At 34.2% G+C, this 27,267-nt stretch overlaps 3 protein-coding genes and 1 pseudogene across 4 annotated transcripts; all 4 read right to left on the bottom strand.

Moving 5' to 3' along the window:
• Positions 1 to 1,148: 1,148 nt before the first annotated feature.
• Positions 1,149 to 3,430, bottom strand: LOC132268542 (probable indole-3-pyruvate monooxygenase YUCCA10; annotated as a pseudogene).
• Positions 3,431 to 5,070: 1,640 nt separating this feature from the next.
• On the bottom strand, positions 5,071 to 9,236 carry LOC132268880 (probable indole-3-pyruvate monooxygenase YUCCA10). The gene is made up of 5 exons (XM_059769774.1): positions 8,938 to 9,236; positions 6,485 to 7,124; positions 6,055 to 6,288; positions 5,633 to 5,755; positions 5,071 to 5,455 (listed from the first exon to the last, which is right to left on the bottom strand). Exons 2-5 carry the CDS (start codon positions 7,094 to 7,096, stop codon positions 5,327 to 5,329), a joined length of 1,098 nt encoding a protein of 365 aa, XP_059625757.1. The 5' UTR covers positions 7,097 to 7,124; positions 8,938 to 9,236; the 3' UTR covers positions 5,071 to 5,326.
• A 2,614-nt stretch (positions 9,237 to 11,850) lies between these two features.
• On the bottom strand, positions 11,851 to 16,443 carry LOC132268879 (protein NETWORKED 4B). Of its 2 annotated transcripts, none has more exons than XM_059769772.1 (3): positions 16,339 to 16,443; positions 15,817 to 15,926; positions 11,851 to 13,438 (listed from the first exon to the last, which is right to left on the bottom strand). In XM_059769772.1, exons 2-3 carry the CDS (start codon positions 15,911 to 15,913, stop codon positions 12,087 to 12,089), a joined length of 1,449 nt encoding a protein of 482 aa, XP_059625755.1. In that variant the 5' UTR covers positions 15,914 to 15,926; positions 16,339 to 16,443; the 3' UTR covers positions 11,851 to 12,086. The 2 variants fall into 2 exon arrangements, with proteins under 2 accessions (XP_059625755.1, XP_059625756.1); XM_059769773.1 differs by having other exon boundaries at positions 15,817 to 15,920.
• Positions 16,444 to 21,251: 4,808 nt separating this feature from the next.
• Positions 21,252 to 21,995, bottom strand: LOC132268541 (F-box/kelch-repeat protein At3g18720-like). The gene has a single exon (XM_059769373.1). It carries the CDS (start codon positions 21,993 to 21,995, stop codon positions 21,252 to 21,254), a length of 744 nt encoding a protein of 247 aa, XP_059625356.1.
• Positions 21,996 to 27,267: the final 5,272 nt, after the last annotated feature.

The raw sequence follows: 27,267 nt of genomic DNA, 5'->3' as shown, positions 1-27,267 counted from the left end.
ACATGTCCGTTTTCTCATTTACTTGTCCAGGAACTAGGGTTCCTTGATTACATATTCCAATTACCTTGATTACATATTCCAGGTACCTTGTGTTATGGGTGAATTTTTTTTTTTTTTTAAAAAGAGAGTAATGATAGACAATGATAACCGGCTATATCTGATTAATTTTATATGAATAAAGGTTGATATCATCGTGAAATTAAAGATATTAGTGATATTATGATGATATCAACCATTATTCATATAAATCAGTCGAATTTTTAGACACCAAATCAATTTCCAAATCAAAATAATGTCAATTGAAAAACTGTATACTGTATATTCCGAGAAAGTTTATACTTAGATTTGAATTGGATTATGCGGACAAGATCTTTATATGCTTGAATGTAATTTTTTTTTTCCTTAGAACAAGTGTATCGTTCCCACAAAATTAGGTGGGTAAGCGCAGTATCTAAATGTATAAATAGGTGGATATGCAGTATTATCCAACAGTTTGGGCTTTTAGGTAAATAGATAAGCTTCCATCCGTTACAGTTGCTATCAGAGTCAGACCCAATCCTTGATTAATTCGGTGTCACGCCAAGCACCCAACCCGACCCGAAGACGTTCGAGTGAGCCACCTCGGGTAAATAGGGTGGCCCGACCGCAACGAGAGTGTTGCGAGTTTGAATGTGAAAAAATGTTACAAGAGAATATTTTAGTATGTAATACTATTCAACAGGTTGAATTTTTAGATTAATAGGTAAGCGTCTACTTATTACACTATCTTAATAAAGATTCATATTATGTCTTTGAAGTGGGATTCAAAATTAAAATCCGTTATCTTGGATGTCGAATTAGATCCAATTTCAGCTCAAACAAGCCCCATTCGATTTCACTGATTTGGGGGCTAATATATATATATATATATATATATATATATATATATATATATATGTATCACTGGATTTATGCAATTAAAGCATGAATGAGTCAGGACGGAGTCCCAACAAGTTCCATAACTACGTCAATAATTACATGTGACGTTAACTAGTAAAAATTTTGTAAGTTGGCGATCGACAAGAGAAAGTGTACAACATCTTGAAATACGTTGACACATGATATCTCTTTAAATAAATACTCTCTATTTATTTCTGTTTTATTAATGAAGGTATAGAGCATTGGTGGGAACTGGAAGATGTATCATATTACACTAACCTGAATTTAATGATAACTTCCCTAGTTATAGCCACATTAATTTAATGAAACACTGACCTGAATTTAATGATAACTTTCCCTAGTTATACCCATATATATATATATATATATATATATATATATATATATTAATTTAATGATACACTGACCCGAATATGGCCGGACTTGATCTTATTACAGGTTCCAACGTCGATAACAGGGTACTTTCCATGATTTGCTTTCAAAAAGAAGGGTCCATATTTGGGTCTTCTAATCCCATACTCGCTCAAGTCTCCGTACTTTAGCTTGCTCAGCATCACCAACAAGAAGTCCACCATTTTATATGGAATATATTTCGATAGAACCAATCCCAACTGTATCATTCCCCTTGAGAATATATTCACCTGCGTTACGCCAATTATTATTTTTATCATATATATAAACCATAAGGTGAAATATATATACCCAAACACGTATCACATATGTGTTAGATATAACCCCAAAGGGTTAGTGAAGCCCTAGGACTTGATGTCTCAAGTTTCATGTTTGAATCCTCTTAAGTGCGATCAATTCATTAGGGTCACGACCGTAGATATAGTCCGAACCATATGCGATTCATGCGAAAGTTATCAATATATATATATATATATATATATATATATATGTGTGTGTATGTGTGTGTGTGTGTGTTTGATATATGTGTATATACATATATGAGTAACTCCACCGTTATCTACAAATGTGCAAAAACACCACTTTTGGTATTAAAAAAACTTTCTGCAATTTTTTTTCCCGGGAAGATAAATCCCAACATTTTCTAAATTTAGCAAATAAAGATATTTTTTCAATTTGAAGCCTAAAATGCCCTTAAAGTAAAATAATATAAAAAGCACTTATTTACACGTATTAATAAGGATATTTTTGGATTTTTATGAAGAAAAAAACAAATTGGTTTTGAAAAAAAGGGAGTGGGGAAGGAATTTGAGCAGGGCGTGGCAAAAGTTAAAAAAAATATTAAAAAAAATAAAAAGAGCAAAAGATGGATGAAACAAATGAAATGATATAATATGATATTACCGGGTTTCGGATGACAATAGAGGTGCTGACACCATAATTTGAGAGATCAAGTGCAATCTCCATACCAGAATTTCCACACCCAACAACCAAAACATTTGAATTGTGACTCTAATTTTTCCCGGACTTGTATTGAGTTGAGTGGATAACCTCTCCCTTGAAACTACTTAAACCTTCAACTTCCGGAAAAAATGAATCACAAGTCTCTCCGGTCGCCACCACCAGAAACCGACCGGAATAATACTCCTCCTCCTCAGTAGATGAGTTGACATTAACGTTAATATTCCTTGCCTGAACTCTCCATGTTTGAGTAACCTCATCATAGCTTGCAAACTCAACTAGTCTTTGATACATAGGAGTGATCTTAAAATGGGAGACATAGTCATCCACGTATTGAATGAACTGCTCCTTTGTTGCATACGTGGGACAAGTGGTTGGAAATGACATGTGAGGGAGCTCACAGAATTTCTTGGCCAAGTGAAGATGAAGGCGATCATATGTTTTCTTCTTCCACAATGAAGCAATACAATCTTCTCTTTCTAGGACGACGTTCGGAATCGAAAGCTGGTTTAGGCAAGCGGCCACGGAGAGGCCGGAGGGCCCGGCTCATTAGTTTTAATTACAAAATGACCTATAATTTATAAAAGTTTTCAAAATACCCCTCCTGAAATAATTTATTTTAAAAAAATGGCCATTAATTTTTATTACACATAGGTCAATAATTTATAAAAACTTAAAAAATGCCCCCTGAAATAATTATTTACCCTTGAGCCAATTAATTTTTATTGCAAATAGGCCTTTAATTTATAAAATTTTACAAAAATACCTACTAAAATAATTATTTTTAAAAATATCTTTAATTTTTCCTTTCTTTTCATTCTTACTCCTCATCTTCCTCTTCTTTATATTCTCTTTAAAAAAAAAGCTGCATTCCTTTATTCAAACTATTCTTTTTTTCTCTTCAAAGTTTGGTAATTAAATTTGTTGCCTTAAGGTCGATATTTTTATGTTCCTATTTTTTTCAAATAATTAAATACTATTATTCCACCATTAGTACAGTTTTATTTTTGATTTATTGTTTTGCATCACTTTTTACTTAAAAAAATATAATTTATCATCTTTAATATGGAGCCCCTTGAAACAAATTTTTGCCTCCACCCCTTACTGTTTCTGCACCCATTTATTTTCTATGATCACTTCACATGGTGCTGTCTGTCACAAACTAAATCAAGAGAGCTATTATTGAAACCATGCATGGACACATCACATGTCATCTAAAATGATACAAGTCGGTTATTACATTGACTTCCTGCGACTTTTTTGTGTGGTCAGAAAAATTATATATATATATATATATATATATATATATATAAATAAATATTTCTAAATAATTATTTTAACCTAAGTCTTCAATCAAAGATTTATGTTAAAGAATGTAATTGTATATCCTCTCTTTTTGTTGGGTTGGATGTAAAAGAGAAGAAATTGATAATTTATTTTGATCTGTAATATAAAAGAAAATAGATAATTTTAAGTTGTTATAATAAGTCCACTTATTTTTTCTCATCTCATTAAATTCATCACTTACTTAATTTGTAAAATTTATTAAATATTTATAAAAAATAATTTAATAATTTAAAATTTTTAAAATAGACTCACTTATTTTCTCTCTTCGTTTTTTGACTTCAATAAAAATTTACAACCAAAAAATATTATAGCTCATTCATTCTATTACCTTTTTTTTCTTTTTTCTTTTTTTCTTATATTATCTCTTTCTATAAGTGGCAAAATTTAAATTAATAAAATAAGACTGAAAGTGACACCCCATTTAAATTGGACTTACATTATTGGTATCGCAGATTCGTACCAAGGGGCCCCACACAACTCGTGGGTCACCAATCACGGTTAAAGAAAGAAAAAGATGGTCATTTTGCTGTCCACCTTGAATATTAGAGAGTTGCGTGTTGGATATAACCAAAATGATGAGGTGGCAAATCCCAAATTGGGCTAAAAACTCAGGATAAGACCCAGCATAAATCTTGGTCATTCAGCCTCGATTCAAATGGGTTTTTTAACCATAGCCCTCCACGCCCAACCATTTTCAGTCTCTCACTAGAGGTTGGGAATTTGAAATCCATTGGACCACCAAAATATTTTTAAATTATTTTCTCGTGCATCTTTCTAATACTACATAGGAAAAAAAAAAATTACCCTAGTCAAATTTCGAATTAAACTCGATCCCTAATAGTATGCTTGGTTTGAGAGAGTGACCGGGGAGGGATGAATGAGAGTAGAGATAAAATTACTCCTTTATATTTGGGTGGAGGGAAGAGGGATAAAGCACCCCTCCATATTGAGTATATGTCTTCATTCTTCTTCAATATTATTATTAATTTTATTATTATTGACATAAGATAAGAGTTTGAAACATAACGTTAATACTTCGTTTGGTTAGAGGGATTAAAAAATTGATAAAAGAAATAGGGGGAGGAATAAATGAGGAATATATACTTACTGTATAAAATAATAAAAGGTAGATATCCCTTTGATTTTATTTATTTATTATTGAAGATTGTATGTGTAGTAATTATTCATTTTCTCTCCCCTCTCTACCCCAAAAATTGGGCAGATAGAAAAACAAGAAGAAAATCTCTCCTTGCTTCCTCCCTCTCTTTCCTTCCTCCAACCAAACACGGTTCATACATCCATCCCTCTGACCAAACATAACATAAAACACATTTATGACATTTTCTAATTCCTAAATAAAAAAATGCGCTTTCACTTTCAAGGGGAACGCATAAACTAAGGTTCAAGTTCAAATTCAAGTGGAACGGATATAAATTAATATTATTAATGGTTCAGTTTTAAATTCATAACATGCATTCACTCCAAAACCATAGTGCACTGTTACACGCCATACAAATTCATGTTATATTTTCACACACACACACACACACACACACATATATATATATCGCAGTACTATGTAATGTTTTAAATATTGCACCACCATACGATTTAATGCATCATTTTTGGAAATCATTGTATCTTGCTATTTATATTAGATTATGTGAAATCACAGCAATGATTTTATATCATTTGCTATGTTTTGGGCATCCATTCCAGCTCGAAAGAATCCTCTCCCTCCAAATCCTGCCCAATACAAACCATTTTCCCCCTTCCAAAGCTTAGAAATTTTTTCTCCCTGTCCAAAGCAGTGAAATTCATTAGGGAACTATTTTTATTTTTGATTTCTTTTTTAATATTTATTTGTTTTGGTTTTCTCTTCCTCCTTTACCCAAAAGATGAAAGAATCTAAATCTGAAACTGAAACTTGTTTTTTCCCAATAAAAAAAGGGTATGATCTGTGATTCTTGTTTACCTTGAGCCACTTATTTGTTGGTCTTTCAAATCCAGTAGCAAAAACAATTGCATCAAACGGATGTGATTTTCCATCTTCAAAACATATATCATTGCCTGTTATTCTTGTTATCCCTGGCAACACCTGCACATACAAAACAACTCAAAAAAGTAGTAGTAAGGTTGTCTATAATAACTAACTTGATTTAGTACTAGATCTAATAGACTAATTCTAAAAACTTTAGGGCCTTGGAAATTTTTTTTTAGAGAATTATAAAATATAAAATTATTTGAAAATAAACCTTTTAATAATCGTGTTTTTAAAAAACAGAATCAAGCAAAGTTTTTGTACACTTTTCTTATTTTTAAATAATTTTGTACAGTTTTTCGATTTCAGTTCTCTCAAAACAGATAGTATGATGCTAATTTATGCAACTCACTAACCTGAATTTCGCGGGACTTGATCTTTTTACAGGTTCCAACATCCATAACAGGGAACTTTCCATGATTTGCTTTCAAAAAGAAAGGTCCATGTTGGGGCCTTCTAATCCCATACTTGGACAAGTCTCCATACATTAGCTTGCTCATCAACACCACCAAGTAGTCCAGTATGTTTATTGGAATATATTTTGCTAAAGCCACCGCTACGTCCATCATTTCCCTTGAGAATATTTGAAGCTGCATTATCCAAGAATGCCCAATATTATAATTTTGATATATATCATATAAACCATAGGGTGAAATATATAAAAACCAAATGCAATTAATTAACATAGAGGTTCTTTGCACTATACTGTTTGTGTAAAAGAAACAAAAGTTTGATACACACACACACACACACATATATATCAAACAAATTAAAAGATGTAATTACCGGGTTTCGGATGACAATAGAGGTCTTGGCACCATAATTTGATAGATCAAATGCAATTTCCATACCAGAATTTCCACACCCAACAACCAAAACATGTTTGTCACTGTAATTCTTCCCGGATTTGTATTGGGTTGAGTGGATAACCTCTCCCTTGAAAGTACCTAAACCGTCAACTTCAGGAATGAATGCATCACAAGTCTCTCCGGTTGCGACCACCAGAAACCTGCCGGAATACTCCTCAATAGAGTTGACAGCAATATTCCTTGCCTGAACTTTCCATGTTTTAGTAACTTCATCATAACTTGCACACTCAACTAATCTTTGGTACATGGGACTAATCTTAAAATGGGAGGCATAGTCATCCAAGTATTGTATGAACTGATTCCTTGTTACGTATTTGGGAAAAGTGGTAGGAAATGACATGTGAGGGAGCTCACAGAATTTCTTGGCCAAGTGAAGATGAAGGCGATCATATGTTTTCTTCTTCCACAATGAAGCAATACAATCATCTCTTTCTAGGAGTACGTTCGGGATTGAAAGCTGGTTTAGGCAAGCCGCGGCGGAGAGGCCGGTCGGACCGGCTCCGACTATGATGGCTACAGTTTCTGGCATAATTTCCAAATCACTGGCGGCTCTCTTGCTGCACGTACACAAACAAGGAAATGAAGAGAGTATTGAATGGGCCAGCATGCATGGTTATAGCGACGCATGTGTGTGTATATATATATATATATATATATATAGGGATTTGCACGTATAAGAGGACTTACCAAGCATTTATTACAAAGTCATGATGAATGAATCCGTATTTACTATATCATGATTCAAATTTTTTTGCATGAATTCCAGTGACAATAACAGTCAAGGTGCAAAATAAAAAATCAAATCAGGATTCTCAATTAGGTTAACCAAAAGTTAGAACAAATCTATGTAAAAAGAAAAGTTCAAGAGATATCCCAAAAAACCTAGATCCTATCAAACTAGATCTAGAAGACAAATTAGATTTAAGAAAAGAAATTTTAAATCTAAATAAGAAATTTGACTACATAAGTCAAGAAATAGATAATTCTAGGATTTCAAACTTAGAAAAGAAAGTCGATCAAATCCTGAGAAATCAAGAAAAATATTTAACTAAAGCTCCAACTAACATAAGTTGTTAAAGCTTTACAAAACAGTAACAAAAATCTAAGTGACCAAGTAATTGGTGAACTTAGAACTAAAACCACAGAGATCGAAAGGATAGTTAAAACTTTAGAGGTTAACCCAGATTAGCTCAATCCTTCACAACGTGGTGATCAGAATGATACAAAATTCAAAAAATCTGCTTTAAAATTTTTTAATTTTTCAAAAATTCAAATTGTCGAAAAATAACAAGAAGAGGAAGTGACTCAGGTTTTAAATAAGCACTATCTCAACCTAAGAAAGGTTGCTAAAGCTCAACAAAATATCTCCCTAAGTGAGATAAAACTCCAGCTTAAATAAAAATTAGGAGAAGAATCCTTGAAACTTTGGGAAAAAGATAAGGCTAGATGTAAACTTGAGGATGCTAATCAACTTCAAAGGTTCTTTGAATGTGTTAATTATATGAGGGATTATCTTCCAAACAGAACTCAATATACTTCAAGTCTAACCAAAAAGCTTAGAAAAAGAGAAAAATAGGTGTTCAGTCAAAGTGACATTCAACGAATCAAGGAGAAAAAAGATTTAGCCAATAAATTAGAAAGGCTAAAACTCCCTAAAAAAAATGACTTTTTGATAGTCGAAATATATGGTTCAAATGCAAACTGAAGTGGAATTCTGAAAGCTAGTAGTCTAGATACTATTTTAGAAAAAGTTTGTAAGTATGCTTCAGGAACTTTTAAACCGAGTGAATTAAATTATACTCCAATGAAAAAAGAAATCCTTGATATAAAAAATAACCTTTTTAATTTTGAAATCTTTATAAGACCTCAAAGATTTCTACTTAGAACTAATCGTAAGTATATTACAATTTTCATGAAGTCTAATTTTGATAGGTGCATGAGTAAAAATAGATTACTACCATGGACACAATAATTTACTAACTTTCAATTTGATGTTAAACATATTGAATGATATATATATATATATATAAATCATTCAATATCTCATTTTTAACTTTAAGCCACGAATAAGTGTGGTAGAAATTAAAATAATAATAAATATTGAACAATCCAGTCGTATGTAATTTGTCCAACCTTATACAGTGTAAAGGTAAAATAGAGACTTAAGAGTCCACTAAGTAATTTTACTTGCTGATCATAATTCAAAATAAGATCCAGTACATAATTCAAATTCTAATTAACCCAAAAACCTATTTGAAAAAATAATAAAAATAAAATAAATAAATAAATATTTTAGTAATTAGTAGCCTTCAAAATCTGCAGCAAACAAGCACAATTTCTCAAAAAGGCAAACAAGAACAAAGCGCATACCTGAGAAGCGAACTCTATAACTGAGTAGTAGGAAGATGTGTCAACATTAACCAAACCCAATTAGAGGTGAATCTATAACAGAATCGACAGATACCTCGCCATGATCGGAGGAGATTGCAATACACTCCTTTTACTTGTTTCTCTCTCTAGCATAAACAAAATAATAAATGTATGATTGCGTGCTGAGTGAGGAGAGAGAGGTAAAAGTGATTGGACGAAAGGGCTGAAAAGAGATCGGAGAATACTAGGATGATTGCGTGCTGAGTGAGAAGAGAGAGTTGAAGATTAAACCGGTCGACGAGTAAATTGTCTTAAAATCTGTTTCGGTGTCCGTTACCACAATGAAATTACTACTTTCACCCTAGAGAATACGACAGTCCTAGAATTAAACTGTTTTAAAATCTGTTTCGGTGTCGGTAAGCACAATGAAATTACTACTCTCACCCTAGAGATTACGACAGTCCTAGGATAAAATTACTATAAGAGTGTTCAAGATATTTCTCTTTTGAGAGATAAGATATTGAGTGGCGGCCTGATGCATACGATTATGAGTGGTCAATAATTAATATATTATTTTATTAAATTTATCTGATTTACTTTTAAGAATTACGCTCATCTAATTGTTATATTAATTTTTATTCGCTTGACATATCAATCACATTATATACAAGGCATATTATGTATTGGAAAATCTCCATATTTAATAATTGGATTAAGATTATTTTTTAAGATATGTAAAAATTTAAATAAATAATTTAATACAATTTTTAATTTATTGATTAAAATAGAGAGTTCAAAGTGAATAACTCTTACAAGAATCAAAATGAAATGAAAATAGGGTTATTTAACTTGGGTCATTCTCCCATCAGGGCCATCACTCAATGGGAAATATAATGGATAAAGGTTATGTCCTAATTATATTGGGCGGAATTAAAAGATGGTTATATTTAGTTAAGTGGACCACTTTTTTTAATAGTAAATGAACTCAAAAAATTATATATCTATGTATAGGGTATAACTATATATTTCAAGTTCAAAATGAGCCTATTCAAAGGGATATTGTGATGGGTAAAAGTGAGATTTTTTATAATTTTAGGGGGCAACATTAAAATTTTATATGTATATAGTCAAAAATTGAAAAATTACTAATATATGTTGTGTTACTAAAAAAAAAAAAAACAATGGGACAATCCACGAAGTCTGTGTCTGTTCACTCATTTAATAAATGATTCTAAAATATTTATAATAGGTTCATTAGACATTTACAACTTAGATGTAATGAATAAACTCAAGTGTGGATCATTTACGAGAAAAATAAAATAAAAATCCTTCAACTATTGGGTTTGAAAAATCCAATTAGAAATCATTTTCCTAAACGAAAATGAGGTAGGCCTAAATTGGGAAAATGCCAAAAATGTGCCCAAGTCGGGGACAAATACTATGGGCTAAAACTCAGGATAAGGCCCAACATCAGTAATGTTGGTCATTCAGGCTGGATTCAAATGGGCTTTACCACAGGCCTCGATGCCCAATTATTTTATCAAACTGGTAGGTTTTGGAGCTTCCGTTTCGACGCCTCTTGTAATAAATGTTGGTTCTCATTTGAATGCGCTTTTTTTTTTCTTCTCGAATACTCATTTGAATGCTTGGCCATTGGAAAAAGTTCACGGGGGAAGGGTAGTGACAAGAAATGAGGAAAAGGGAACATACACCTAATCCCACATGCGTACCAGAACTAAAAATCAAAAACCAATCTTGTCCCTTAGCAAAACATGCCAAGCTGTATATTTTAATAATCTTCTCCCCACCTATCATTCTGTCCCCACCATTATCAACTTTACCACTCCCTTTTAGCCTTCAAATTTCAATCATAACTCTCATATATTTCCAATTCTCTCTCTCTCTCTCTCTCTCTCTCTCTCTCTCTGTGTCCAAGGTCTTTTATTACAGTTCCTCCTAGTAAAGAGCTCCTCTGATTGCATTATCATTTAATGGCTTCCAAATGCTGGTCAGTCTTGGCATTGGTTGTACTACTTTTCATGACCTTCTTCTCATCATCTTCAATAGCCTTACCAACCTCTTTTATAGCAGCTTCACCTGCATTGCTGCCAAATCCTCCTCTGTCCTCTCCTGCTTTATCTCCAGACATTACTCCACAATTTCCTTCACCAGCCGCTCCGGGCCTCTCACCAACTCAATCCTCTGTCCCCACCATTCCTTCCAACCCCAGTCCTCCAAATCCCGACTTCATGCTTGCCCCGGGACCCGGTATGGCCTTTTCCCCATCAGGCTCTTTGCCAACTTCCTCCTCGGTTGCTCTAATTTCATTTGGCTCGCTATTTTCAGTGTTGGTTTTCGGATTGTTGCCATTTTGGTTAATGTAGCAGCTTTTTGGTATGTCAAAGTTCTTGCAGCTTCAAGGTATTGCTTGCTGGTCGGCAGCTCCAATTATTGTTGTGGTTCCACTTTTTTTTTTCTTTTCTTTTCCACGTTTGTAGATTTTTATTCTCTTCCAAGTATATAAAATGTGTGTGTGATTTTAGGTTAATGAGGTGTATCGCATTTTCCTGAATTCTGAGTGTATATGTCTTTAAAAAATAAATAAAGTTTGTTTTTTTCAACAGACCTTCTTATTATTAATTGTGCTTTAACAGTCTAAAGCTGTTATTTAATTTCGTAATTTGTCTGTTTTATAAGCAGATTGATATTATAAAAGGTATTATACTCTGCATCCTGCACTACACTTGACCAAATTCTGAACCATAACTGTAGTGTATGGTCATGGTTTTGCATATAATTTGTATAATTATCCATGGAAAATTACTGGTTAATCCATTCCTAGAAAAAAAATTGGTAATTAAACGCCTAAATTAAGTGAAAGAAAGAATGAAACATTTAGACCAACCTCAAATATACAATAAAATGACTAATAATATATTTGTATCATGATGAACCAAACCTAGCAAAGCAGAAAAATATGAATTGTAGCTCTGAACATGAAAATATAACTTAAACTACTAAGATATAAAAATCCTATATATACTAAAAAAAAAAAATTCAGGAAATTCCTACATATATAGAGTATAGACTGTTGTCAGCTCCTAATTTAATTGTGTTCAATCAATTGCTAGCTGGGATGTAACCCACATCTAGAGAGCAACACTAGCATGGGATTTTGGAGACTCATTAAACAACTTCCCCAAAATTACTGCCTTCAATTTGTCGAACTCAAGAGGGCTCCATTTCTTGGGGGAGTTTTTAGAAATATACTTCCTCAGCTTCACATTCTCCTCCTTGAGCATATCCACAGTTGAACTGAGCTGTCTTATGACTTCTCTTTTCTCTTCATCTTTCTGCATTAGTTGCTCCTCCTGAATCCTGTTCTCTTCTTTGAGTCTCTCGAGTTCTAGCCTCAGCTTCATTGCTTCATCGTTGCAAAGCCCACTAGACACTTCCTCCTCTTCCATTTCTTTATCGACTTGGACTTCTTCTTCTTGCTCAGGATCATCAACCTCGGATTCACCGGACTCCTCGGGATCATAGCTTGGGGGAGTTTTTAATTTGTTGAACTCAAGAGGGCTCCATTTCTTGGGGGAGTTTTTAGCAATATACTTCGTCAGCTTCACATTCTCCTCCTTGACCATATCCACAGTTGAACTGAGCTGTCTTATGACTTTTTTCTCTTCGTCTTTCTGCATTAGTTGCTCCTTCTGAATCCTGTTCTCTTCTTTGAGTCTCTCGAGTTCTAACCTCAGCTTCATTGCTTCATCGTTGCAAAGCCCACTAGACACTTCCTCCTCTTTCATTTCTTTATCGACTTGGACTTCTTCTTCTTGCTCAGGATCATAAACCTCGGATTCACCGGACTCCTCGGGATCATAGCTTGGGGGAGTTTTTAATTTGTTGAACTCAAGAGGGCTCCATTTCTTGGGGGAGTTTTTAGCAATATACTTCCTCAGCTTCACATTCTCCTCCTTGAGCATATCCACAGTTGAACTGAGCTGTCTTATGACTTTTTTCTCTTCGTCTTTCTGCATTAGTTGCTCCTTCTGAATCCTGTTCTCTTCTTTGAGTCTCTCGAGTTCTAACCTCAGCTTCATTGCTTCATCGTTGCAAAGCCCACTAGACACTTCCTCCTCTTCCATTTCTTTATCGACTTGGACTTCTTCTTCTTGCTCAGGATCATCAACCTCGGATTCACCGGATTCCTCGGGATCATAGCTTTCAGAGTAGCTGTCATAGGATTTCTCTGTGGAGATTATCAACTTCTCTGTTTGATACTTGAAGGACAATGGGGATGCCCAATGTTTTGTGGGGCGAGTTCCAATATCAGACTTGACTTGATCAAATCGCTCAGCTAATGAGCGATGAGCTCGATACAATTCCTCAACCATGCTAATAAGCTCTGGTCGCTTCTTGTAGTACATCTCCGCACGTTGGGCAAAGGAATCTGCATCTTCCTCTATTATTTGAAGCATCGAACTTGTCTTCTCATCTAGCCCTGCAGTAGTGTAAAGGAGGCACATATCAATATCAGAAAATTCAATCTTATAATAGGTCTAATGCACTCAGAATGAGATGGTTAGTTAAGAAGAAAGATTAACCAAGTCCCTGAAATTTCGTGTCCGTGAGAGAAATTGTGTTCGATATTGTTTAAGCACTCTGTTTCTTTGACCAGTAACAAATAAAATTGTATCATCGTAAGCATGAGCATCAACTACATAGCACTAATTTGAAATCTCAAAAACTAATCAATATGGGCCATGTCAAAAGTGCATTACAGATATGGGTCCATCCACTAAACGAAGTAGAACCAAAAGTGAAAAGAATCATTGGCCTTTTTGTATAAGTATTTATATCTTTTGCTTCACTAGGTACTTTTTATATTTAACCATATTAAACGGATCCAGTACATAATTAGGCTATCAGTGAGCACTTTCAGAAGTTGAAACCAGCATGTATAACTTCTAAAAGCCATGCCTAAAAGTATGTAAAAATTTGCATTCTACTGGACCTCAGGGTCCCATGCATGCATTATAACAAAAGTTACTTTTTATCACCTTTCAGAAGTCAGAACCAATAGCAAGAAGATATGATGAAAATCCTCTTGGTAGGGAGGTTGCTTAACCGCGAATACTTTCCCCAACCTCCTTTCTACTCCTAGTCTCTCAGTTCATGATGGCTGTGGAGCCCTCCGCCATGTATTCTCCTATTGCTCAAGGCCAAATTCAACTCAACCAATATCTTATCTATACAGAATATGTAACTCATGTCATGGAATCCAGAAACAGGGGCGGACCTTTCCCTCAACCCCGCAAGGTGTTTGATTCAAAGACATTACTGCCGACCTTAATAGCTGATCACTTCATTCAAAGACACGTCCAATCTTGACCCACAAGATGTTTGATTCAACAGAAAACAGAAACACATCAATTAATTATCCCGTTCCCAATCTCAGAGGGAGTTTGATTCAATGGAAACCAATTACATAATGGATCGTCCTCTCTGCAATCCCAAAAGAAGTTTGATTCAACATAAACCAATTATTACAAACACTCCTTACATCTTAGCTAGCATGCTAAGAACCCATCTAGCTTCTGCAATAGCCTTTACTCTAATTCTGAATTTGAGAGAGAGAGAGTACCTTGGAGAGTTTTCCCAAATTTAATAGGGGCCTTATTCCTAAAGCTGATTTGATTTTAGACTAAACTTATTTCATACGAGCTAGGCTTTTCAATATTAAAAACATGACTTATGGTGTATATAAAGTTCATCACAAACTTAATGAGCCGTGTCCAATGTTGGTCAGGCTAGGTTCTTGTTAGACGAGTCCAAAAGATAAGCTTGGTTTATTTACTTAATAAATATAAACCAAGTTTTTTAACGAATTCAAACTGTTAATGTGCAGTGCTTATAACAATGCAGATGATACATATAAGTCCACTGCAGAAACCAGGATTTAAACTCGGCAAAGACTCTAAACCCAATTAGGCGAGACCAATAAACTATTGAAGTGACCCCTCCAACACCGATTGATTGCACCAAATCCAGTATGAAACACATGGATCACAACAAACCAAATCCTAAAATCTGTAACTTCTCTCCTCCTTCCTACAATCCTGATAATTAATCTTCAATCAAGTGAATTTGGGGATCCTGATCTAAAAATTGGATCTTTTTCCAGTGTCAGACCATTATATCTATAGCTCAATCTAAATAAAGTTGTTCAATGATGTTGTGATATCATTTAAACCCAATTTGTCTAGGGTTTTTATAATTAGTTGAAGGGATTGATCTATCAAAATGGGTCAATATGTGGTGGGTCAATATATTATATCTTGGTTATCGAACTAATTTTTTAAGTTTTTTACACTTTTGGTTGCTATAACCTCCTGTAAGTATCCTGATTTTTTCTATACTACTTCCTTTTGGTGTCAATATGGTAACAACTGAACTCCCTAATGCTCATGTTTTTTTGGAGGTGCCCTCTGGATACAACTTTAACATATTCCAAGTACCTTATCAATAATGTATGGTCAAGGACTCAAATTTTACCGTCCCTTAAATAATAATTCTTTACCAAAAAAAAAAACCGAAGTTGTAACAGCCAGTCTTTCCAAGTGTGATTACTTGCAAGTCAAACACCATATACAGAAACAGGTAAAATAATCTAAAAAAAAATTTCAAAACTCTGAGTCACTAAATATCACAATATCTAACGGTCATAAAACAGGTAAAAGGGTTTATAATTTTTCCATTTCTAGTTGTTTGATTATCAAGATCACACATTACAAGATTCAATTTGTAACTATGATATTATTAGAAGAATTCCTAAGAAGAAAAAAATAAAAAATAAAAATAAAAATAAAAAATGGGTACCTTCAAGGGTAGATTGAAGCCACTGGGAACGTTTAGGGTGGTTGTTGTGACTATCAAACCACCAATATCTCGATGGCGTCTTCTTTGCTTCCCCCATTTTCTTTCTGTACCTTCACAAAACCACAACCCAGTAAAGAAAATAAATAAATATATATATATATATATATATATATATATATATAATGTATCAAAATCTAGAAAATAACGCCATTAGATCAATGGTGAGCATTTGAATCAAGATCAAATCCCATAACTTCATGGGGTGGTTTAGTCATTTCAGCCTCCAAAGACAAATTCAAATCTAAAAGGGATAAAAAGAAAAAGCCAAAACTCCAAAGGACCATAGTATTACTCTACTAGGAATTGGATTAAAGTCCGACCAAAATACCCCTCTACAAGAGTAATAATTACATCTGAAGTTCTGAACCCTTTCAAGCACCGACCACGGCACTTCTGTCGCCGTAGATGTCACGGCGGAGTATACAGAGTGAGAAAGAGATATAGAGAGAGAGGGAGTGTTACCTGAGAGATATCTCTTCGTTTCACCGGAGACCACAGAAAAGAGAAGAAACGCCGACGCCGAGCGATCTCTCTCTCTCTTTCTCTCTATGCACCGCTACGCGTAAACCAGAAAAGACAGTTCGTAGTTTAAATCACCTCGATTTTCGAATTTGTCTTATTGTCAATCTGTTCTTGTCCAATGAATATTTGCCACGTTTTCCGAAGACCCACAAGTTTAAATCCACGAGGCGTATTGCTTTATAACACTGACACATATGGGATTTTGAAAATCTCTCAACTTACAATATTACCCCAGGTTGATGTTACGTTCTTTAGTTAAATTCGGACCCAGTATCAGTGATAAGACGGTCATTTCAAATTGTTGTTTGTGGGCACACTTGAACCATACGAGGGAGCGTCCATCGTGTCGTCACAAATAGAAAGCATGTAACGGTCGAAAAATCCAACAAAAAAGACGTCTATCGAACGGAATATAATGACTTTTACTTATAAAACTATACTATAAATTACTTACCCAAAAAATTGTATCATAAATTCATCTGTACAGATATCTATCTGTCTATACTTATTATTAGCGGAGCACGTTGAATAAAATTTCCATCTAATTTTAATTTTTGGCAAGATATTCTCCTGAAATCTTTTTAACATAAACTTTCCCTGAGTATTAATTTTTTGTAAAGTGGATTCAAATGTCCTTTAATATAAATTAAAAATATATTTTTATTTTATATTTTCTTCCTCTTAAATTTTTAAGAAATAGAACTTTAAATTTTTTTAAAAAAATTCACACCATTAAAGTGAAGTTATAATTTGAAAATGACCACTTAATGTAATTTAAGAAAATTTAGGTTGTCTTAAAACAATTTTCATTTTAGGTTTTTTTTTTTCTTTTTAATTTTTTTGTTCAATTAAGAAAATTTTAAGTTTTGTTCCAAGGTATTTTTCTTTTTCTTACCAACGCACTATTAAAAAAGTTTCAAAAATTTTTTTAACACTGTTATGTTGAATGAGTTATTTGTATTAATTTTAGTTTTATATTAAGAGAAACAATTTTTTAAAATTTATATTAAGAGGTATTTTTGCCATCATAACATCACTTTGCAACAAATAAATAGTTAAGGAGATTTATATTAACTTTTTTTTCTTGGATGACTTTCTTGTCATAAATTAAAAATAGAGGAGAATTTTATGCAATTTACCCTTAAATTGAAAATAGAGTTTTCAATCATATTTTAGTTTTTATAACATTTTTTAATATATTTAAATTCACAAAAGAATAACTATAATAATAAGTCACGCCACTCTCTTTCCATTCCAACAACTCCCTCCACTTTACCACTACTAATAAAAGTACCATGTAGTTTTCAATCATATTTCATAATAATATCTTAATTTAACAAAAAAATTAAGTGGAGAATCAACAGTTAGTGATATTTCAACGAATTATTGAAAATCTAAAACCATAAAAAATAAATCTCTTTAATAAAAATTATTGTTTGGTATTAAGGAATGGAATGAAATGAAATATTAATTTCAACGATTCCTTTATTTGGTAAGCAATTTAAAGTGGGCCAGTTTCATAGTGGTTCGGTCCGGTCACGGTTTAAAAATAATGGAATTGTGAATTTTTTATTTGATCCCGGATTGGGGTCCCACAGGACCGAATCGGCGCAGACCGAACTATTATAATTGGTATACAAATACATACCATAATATATATATATATATATATATATATATATATATATATATATATTACTCTTAACTTTGGAAGGAATTTCGGCACAACAATCAAACGGAAGCCAACATTCATCATATATATATATATATATACTACTCTTAACTTTGGAAGAGATTTCGGCACAACAATCAAACGGGAGCCAACATTCACCATTATCTGATATTTTTTTTAATTTGTTTTTGCTTTTCCTAATGTTTTGATTTATGGGGGTGTGCTAGCATTCCTCCACTATCTCATTATTTTTCTTTGCTCACGCCGCCTCATTCACTTCTTAGTTTTGATCGCCGCGAGATCCAGTTGTTGATCAATCTCTCTCAAGCAACCTTCGAAGTTCAATCATCGCTGTCGATCTTTTATCGCTGCCATCAATAATATCTTCTTTCTCACACTCTCTCCCATTCTCTCACACTTCCAATTCACATATCTCTAAATCTTACGACGTGTTTGCACCTCAAGCACAACCAACAACGACAACGAATCAAGTTTCTTAGTTTTCAACCAAAGATTTGTCATCCTTTTCAGTTTCAGCAAGATTCAACCCTATTTTAATTTATAGGGTTTAGCTTTGGGGTTTATTTCACCCATTTTTCCCCTTCTCTTTTTATCTCTCTATTTTAGTCTTGGATTCAGGAATGTGAGATTTATTGATATTTTCGTTGTATATATAATTCAAGGGGGAAATAAATAAGGAAATAAAAGTCAACTAGAACCATGGAACCGAAATGAACCAAATCATTTTTTCATGGTTTGGCTGATTTGGTTCCATGGCTCAAATGGTTTGGTTCGATTTCAAATTTTCTGAAACCGTAGGGAGCAGTTTGGTTCTAAAAATCCTCAAAATCGAACCAAACTGGATCGTGTGCACCACTAATGAAATTTCATTCCACAACTAAACCTATGGAATGGCTATCCATTCCCAAGTAAATTTTTTTAAAAAATTAACTTCCCAAAAAACTCTCATATTTCAAGTCCAAAAATCACAACTACCTTCCACCATAACCACCTCACCTTTTACCACCACAACTACCGCCACCGACTTTCACCACCACCGCTGCTATCGCCACCGACTTTCACCACCACCCACTTCTTTCCACCAGCACTGCCACCGCTGTCATCGACTTTCACTACCACCCATTGCTTTCCTCCACCGTACCACATTCCTTTGCCGCAACCACTGCCGCCGCCTTTCACCACTGCTACTGCCACCACCTTTGGCCACCACCGCCTTTAACCATTGCTATCACCTTCCACCACCACAACCACCTTCCACCACCACCGCCGCCATCGCCTTTCACAACCGCCTTCCACCAACACCACCCCACTACCACCTTCTAATATCATTACCGCTTTCCACCTTAACCATCCACCACCGCCACTGTCACAATCATAGAAGAATGTAATTTTTTTAATTTAATTTATTTGGTACTAAGAGGATATTTTGGAAAATTTAATTTGAAATTTATTCCATTTTAAATTTTAAATTGGTTCAATCAAATACTAAAATGATTATTATCATTCTATTACTACACATTTCATATTTAGAAATAATAGAAAGAGAAAATTTCTCATTTCATTCTTACTTGTATTCCATTACATTCCTCCATACCAAATGTAACATATATGTACTTAAATATATAGTATATATATAATATAGAAACCTTAAAAAAATACCTAGATTTTGGTTAAGGGTGCAGAGAGATAAAACCTGGTTAAAAAAAAAAAAACCTGCTTAAAAATAGGTTAAATCCACTATTATTATCTTTGGAGTAATATTTTAAATTTAGAACATGTGTCATTATTTACTTGGTCCATATCACCTATAAAAAAAGTGAGGCAAATGAACCGAGCGGAACTTTGGCTTGCTGAGGCTCGACTCGTCAACTTCAAAGAAGTGCTCAGGTTCGGACGAGCTTGTTTTGGTCAAGATCAAGCTCGGCTCGGTAAAAATTTGACATGCTCAGGCTCAACTCGGCTTGGCTCAAGATCTGTTAGTACCCAGCAACTATCGATTCCAAGAAATCACCCTCAAATTCGATCTACATCCCCACAACAAAGAAATTCATATGATCTTCATACGCACAACAAAGAAGCTCATCCGATCTCCATCTCTAATAAGAAGAAAAAAAAAATGAAAAATATATATAACATATTTTCAAGATAAAATCAAGCCATGATTTATCAACTCCATACGATCTGTTGGAGAGAGAGCGCCTCTGTGTAGCATTAGGAAAGCTGCCGGCTAAATCATGGGGCTGAAGAGGAGGACCTGCCGCTGTAGACACCTCTAGTTCTTGGATCTAGAACGAATGGCTGAGATGTGTTAAATTCTAGTGGTCGGCTGATATTAATCATATATGGATGATGGGCTACTGAATTATAATTTTTGGGCCTTATTAATGAATTGATATAAGTTGGGCCAAACTAATATTCATATGGGCTTAAACCTTTTAAATGTATAATAATAAATATAGATGGGCCTTTTAAGTTAACGAACTTGTCCACTAACCTAACGAGCTTAATACTAAATGAGCCTGAAAATTGAGCTAGAGTTTGACTCGTTTACTTAATGAACGAATCCGAGCTAAACTTTTAACGAGCCAAGTCCGAGCGGTTCATTTGAAGCCCTGGAAGCAAGAACTCTCCATATTTTAAATAAATAATATGTAGAATTGCATTTCAAGATCGCCGAGCCCAGTAATATGGGCTTGTAAAGAAGAGTGGGCATTAAAGTGGTTGCTTTGGGCAGAATTTTGCCCATAACAATATGGATTATGGGCTACTAGACTTGAATACAATCTCAACGACGCCCAACCATTAGCCACTCATCTACTGGAAAGGTTTGATTTTTGGATGATGAGGTGTTCTTTCCAACTTTTAATTACTTTGTTTAGTAATTAATTAGGGAATTATTATTTGAAATACTATACTGGCTTCGATTTCTTGATTTTAAAAAAGAAAAGAAAAGAAAAATGGTGCTCGGAAAGAAGCTCAAGTTTTTCATCCTTTTTCCATAGAGATGAGATATCTCATCTTTTTTCTTCTACCTGCCATTCCTTTAAATATAATATAAATTCAAAAAAAAATTAGAACATGCCACCAATGCATTGAATAAATAAATAAATGTAAATCAGGAATATCTTTATAGAAAAAATAAAAAGCTTCACTTGGAGCTTCAATCATTAAGAAAAGTATTCACAGTTTCACTCCAGTCTTCAATCCAAATTGGCACATCCGACCAGCTAGAGTTTGCGATATCAAACCTCGTATCCTTCTTGAGTTCACCATCACCGTCGAAATTATATAAAACACAGTCTGATACGGAAACAAAAATCTTCTTCTCCTTTGAAGACATAGCACACGACCCGTACGGCCCCAAGAACAAATTGACATCATCCAAATCTCTAAGCTCCATCCACTCAGTCACCCCATCATCAACCTTCAGTTTATAAACTTTGTCAAGAACCCCGTGAGCCCCTAACTTTCCAGCGTAAATGTCTCCATTGAATTCAGCCAAGTATGGGTTACAAACCCTCCCAAAACCCTTGTCTTTCGCGAAAGCAAGACGGGTCCAACTGCTCTCTTGAGCATCAAATATACTGATTTTTCCAAACGAGTCCACGCAGTAGACAACTCCATTGCAGCAAATTGCTCCGACCAGAGTGCTGTCACATTCGCCCGAACTAGGTTTGAAGGCATGACGAATCCACTTCTTATTTTCTTGACTGACACAAAAAGTGTCGACATAGAGTTTGCCATTGAAAGTGGGCATGACAAAGGCATAGATGGTGCAATTTGGATCAGTTGGAGGGGCAGAGAAGGTGACAGCATTGAAGATAGAGTTGCGATAAGGGAGTTCAATCTTTTGACGAGAGAGGGGATTGAAAAAGAAGAGAGAGGAGTTCTCACGAGATAACATAAGTAGCCATCCGAACTTGGACGAAAGACATTGTGCTTGGAGGTGTTCGAAAACTTGATGGTGAAAAATCTGCACTGGGTATGTTGATCTTCTCATGGGGTCGAATAAGCCAAACCAAGTTTGGCCTACCACTTCTCCTAGAAAAAACATCAATGGCCTATCTCTATCTGTATCTATCAACGGTGCTGACGAACGTCTACTTTTGAACCTAGACATTGTTGAGAGATAGGAGCAAGAGTGAAATTTTATTCTTAGACACGACGCACCCACATACATACATATATAAAGAATGCGCGGTTTAAATTTAGTTCGAGCATAAGTTAGATTTCCTAACAATCTTGGTTTCTTCCTTTTACTTGGAAATTTACTTGATATGATACAATTGGACTAGGTTAATCAATTTAAGATATAATTGGACTGGGTTATGTATTTAAGATGAGTTTTAACCCAAATCAAACTAATAAAGCAAATCTTGTTTTTACTTCTTTTTTTTATTTTATTTTCAAAAAATAAAAAAATAAAGATATGCTACTACAACTTTGAGGAATGCGTCTCTCTCTTTGCAAGGTATTTAAATCCTATCCAAAGAGTTTCGGCATAAAATTCAAGTAACCCAAAAAATATATATTATGTAATTCAAATTTAAGGATTTGAATTTATAAACTATTTAATTTACCTACATACCTTTATGAAATAATATTATTATATTTAAAATATAACTAAAGCATGCATCATATATTTTAACTTGGTTCATCTGAGACAATTATATTTGCAATCACTACTAATATGATCTCCTGGTGCACACCTGACAATTTGAATAGCCATTATTCCGCAGTGAGAGAAGTACTACTCTGGACAGTTGTTCACACACAGCATGAAGCCTACCATCCATCCATAGCATTTTATTTACCAATAACAGGGGCAAACGCGCGCAAGAAACCTCTGGATGTTCTTTGAAAATGGCTCAAGTGTTCCCAGCTTGCTTCTCAATCTGTTTTAAAACTAATATATACGTACAGAGAAAGCTACATGAAAGACCAGTGTTATGATTCGCTACCTTCACATGATGCACCATCTGCATCGGATTAAGAAGCAAACCTCTAGATAGAATTAGGGATGGCAAAATAGGTCATAACCCACCAACCCTTCCATATCTCTCCTTTTTAAAATAAATGGATTAAGATGGATAACCCATATTCAATCTATTTTTATAAAGAGTTAAGATGGGTTAAATGTGGGTCACTCATTTTGACTCATATTTCACTCATTATATAAAAGACCCAATTTTATCACCTCTGTTCTCAAATTTATCTCTTCCTTTTTAAAATTCTCTCACACAATCCCAAATTCTCTCTCTCTATATCCTTCTAAAATTCTCTCTAAAATTCTCTTTGCATCATAGACTCCTCGTGTATGTAATCCTAAGCTCGAAAGAAGCATATGTTTACATCAGTATTTCATAGTAGGACGGCTTGATTTATTCATTTAATTATACGTTAAATGCTCTCACACCCCATGAGGTTTCAGTTTATTACTTTCATATTAAACCAGTCAATCTTGCTCTCACACCCCCTTCTAAAGTATGAAAAAAGTGAGTTTACTATTATACCCTTGACTTTATTTAACATATATTTAAGCAAGCTTTGAAATGACATTATTACCACCCTCTACTGTTCTGAAACTTCACCGTTCCTTCAATTTTCCCAGCACTCTCTCTCTCTCTAGAATTCCACTCGTTTTCACTCTCTAAAATGGCTCCCAAAGAAAGGATGGTAACGAGCAACCATCAGAGACAGCTTCAAAGCCAAAACATCAATTGCCAATTCTTGTAATTTCTTTTCTTGCGCATGTATTCAGTCTCGACTGTCTGATTCAAAGGATTACCCCGCAACAGGAGCCTCCTCTCACCTTGACCTTGGACTTCAATCGGAGGTATAGTTCTTGAGTTGTCCAACATCCTCGGGCTGCAAATGAGCCGAGCCATTCGCGAACTGCTCGGGCTCGGCTCGTTAATTACTTAGTTCGAGCTCGGCTCGTGAATAAGTGAACCGAGCTCGAACCGAATTATGAGGCTCGATTTATAAACGAGGCGAGCTTGAACATTAGTCGACTCGACTTGTTTGTTAATGAACTGTTCACGAACTAGGCTCGATAATGAGTTCACGAACATACTCGATTATAATATATATATATATACACACACACACACACATACCCAATTATAATATATACAAAAGTCGGGGTCAGATTGTAATTATATATAGAATTTGTGGCTATTATGCAAATAGGTATTTCTTATCTTTGTATGTAAACCTTTTTAGGTTTAGGGTTGATGGAATAAGTCACACCCCTCTCGCCTCCATCTGTTCTCTCTCATGTAATTTTTTTTTTTTTTTTTTTTTTTTGAAGGTAACACAACAACAACAACAAACACATACCCACCATTGGGACACCAACAATACCCATCTTGTCTCTCATATAAACTTGCACATGTATATATATATATATAAACAAACTGATTTTTAGTATAAATTTTGGGATTTATTACTGCAAATCTATTTCTCTCTCAAGCTTTTTTATATTTTTTGTTGTTCTAATAGATCTTAGATGCGTTTTTTTTTTTTTTAATTTTTTGTTCCAGATCTATTAGAACAACAGATCTTAGATGCGAAGTAACAAAAACAGATCTTAGATGCGATTTTGCTTGGCTCGATGCGAAGTACACAGAATTTAGGGCAACAGATTTTTTGTTCCAGATCTTAGAACAACAGATTTATTGAACCAAAAAATAGATCTTAGAAAAACAGATTTTTTGTTCTACATTTGTTAGGACAACAGATTTTAGATGCGAAGTACCCAAAATAAATAAATAAATAAAAGAGCAAACGAGCTCTCGGCTCGAAGCTCGTCAAATAGAGCTAAGCTGAGCCGAGTTCGAACTAAATTTTTTAGAATCAACTCGAACTTGAGCCGAGCTCGAGCACACAATTACTCGGCTCAGCTCATTGACTGCCCTAATCCACTGTAACAAACCCCAACTCAGCACCATCATAAGGTGAATTTTATTTTATTTTATTTTATTATTTTTTTTCATGAATTCTTTGTCACATTTCATAAAAATTTCTATTGGTCGATTGTATTTTTACTTGTGGTTTAATTTTCATTTGGTTGCAGAAAAATGTAGGAAAATTTATGAAAGAAAAATCTTGAATATCAATTGCTAATGCATCATACTGAATTGCAAAATTTCATTTTATTTTGTCATCCATCCTTCACTTTCCTCAGCGAAGAGTTGGTGAGTAGGTCTAGTCTTGAAATTTTGATTCTTTGGAACTGAGATTTCATGATGTTTTTTAAATTTCATAAGATTGGGTCTAGAGAATTTGAATTCAAAGAGATAAAAGATTCATTGTTCAGATTTGTTAAAGCTAGTCTGAGGTAATATACATATATATATATATAGAAGCGCATCAACCCATCTCATACCGAGCAGGGCAGGTATAATTTTTTTCTGATTTGATTCTCCATCTTTACATGTCCCACAATACCCATTTCGGGGTGAGTGAAAGGGGTTTCAAGACGGCGGCGGAGAGGAAGCTGCCAAAGGAGGCGACGTCCTAGGAGAAGAAGAAGTGGTTCAAGGTCGAGAAGGAACTGCGGCACTGCACCGGCGAGACAGAATCAGCCGGCAAGGAGGAACTGAATTGGCCATGAGCTTGTTGCGGTGCTCGGAACGGTGAGGTCGGCTAACTTGCGAAGTCTCCCCCGGCTGACTTGCTACGGCTCAGACGGAGCCGGTTAAATTGGTATATCCGGCCAGTGCACAAACGGGTCTCTAGAGCCACTGTATTGCTTCCAATAGTGCAGAAGAAGAGGGGGAAACGAGTTGAGAGTAAAAAAATCCAAGAAGAAAATGTACTTGAAATAAAAGAGGGTAATTTAAGTATTTTATTTTATCATTTTTTAAAAAGGGGGTGTGAAAGCAAATTAAACCAAACCTTGTGGGGGTGTATTAGCAAAATTTGTTGAGATTTAATATGAGAACAATAAATTAAAACTTCAAGGGGTGTGAGAGCATTTAGCCCTTTAATTATTTATTCTAAAAATGCTCTCACACTATATATCTTACCTAAATGCATGTCTAGTCACAAAATAAAATAATATAAATTTAAAAAAATTTCAAAATAAATTAAAAAATTTACAATTATCCTTACATATTTTTACGAACTTTTATCCATCTAAAATCTACAATAATGAGATTATCCAAAATAATACTTTAACATTTTTTTTTTCCCTAAAATGGGTTGACAGGTCATGAGAAGTTGACCCTACTCGTTTTCACTCAAACCATATTTACCTCATTACAAGCAAGTTGAATATGGGTCGACCCTCCCATATTTGACATTGCCCAAACCTGACCCTAGAACCCAATCAATAATGTATAAAAAGTAGTAACACATCGAGAAGGAAACTGATCAATTGCTTGCCATTCAAAAAGAAAACTAATCAATTGCTCACTAAGGAACGACACTGAAAACGAGTTACATTCTTCAAATATTGAATTCACCAAAACCAAAATATAGCTCGTAAGCAAGGTTTACTGGGTGTCACCCTGAAAGAAAAGGTTCACCAGGGTCCATGTCATTCATTATATATTCTTCGACACATTACTACTGTAGATGGTGAAGATGTTATTGACAGTGGCTTATTTACACACATGCGAACAAAAGAAATGTAAATTCCAATATTCTCCAAAAAAGAAAATTAATAGGAAAAAATCAAAGATTAAAATCATCATTCACTCCAAGAAAGACATGAAACAGTTCAGAAAAGCAACTTCACATTGAAAACTTGGGACATTAAAAAAAAAAATTTCAAATAACTTTTAAGTCAAAAGCAGTAAGAAAATAGTGGGAAAAATTAGAAAAAAGAATATCAGATACTGAAGTCAAAAGCAGTAAGGAAAATAAGAACTGTGTCATTCTAGGATATTTGAAAACATTCAATAACTTTGCTAACAACTAGAATTACTTGTGACTGCCAAAAAAACATGTATAATTGAAACCTACAAAATAAATTTTGGCCTCAATCAACACAGATAAACAAACCACAAACAAAAGATAGAACATGATATATCAACTTGTAGACAACAATACTAAATGCCAACTCAAAGTCATTGGTCAAGACAAGTTACCATAACCAGGGAGAAACTTTTCCAAAGCTAATAAGGGATATAGAGCAGGGAGACATTGACCAAAATTAACAATAAAAT

The sequence above is a fragment of the Cornus florida genome, unplaced genomic scaffold (assembly GCF_030987335.1).
Source record: "Cornus florida cultivar Cherokee Brave unplaced genomic scaffold, ASM3098733v1 CherokeeBrave_3.0.0_Hap2_Chr08, whole genome shotgun sequence".
NCBI classification, from domain to species: Eukaryota; Viridiplantae; Streptophyta; class Magnoliopsida; order Cornales; family Cornaceae; genus Cornus; species Cornus florida.
Note: the sequence above shows the minus strand (reverse complement) of the source record. Positions and strands in the feature narration are given on the sequence as shown.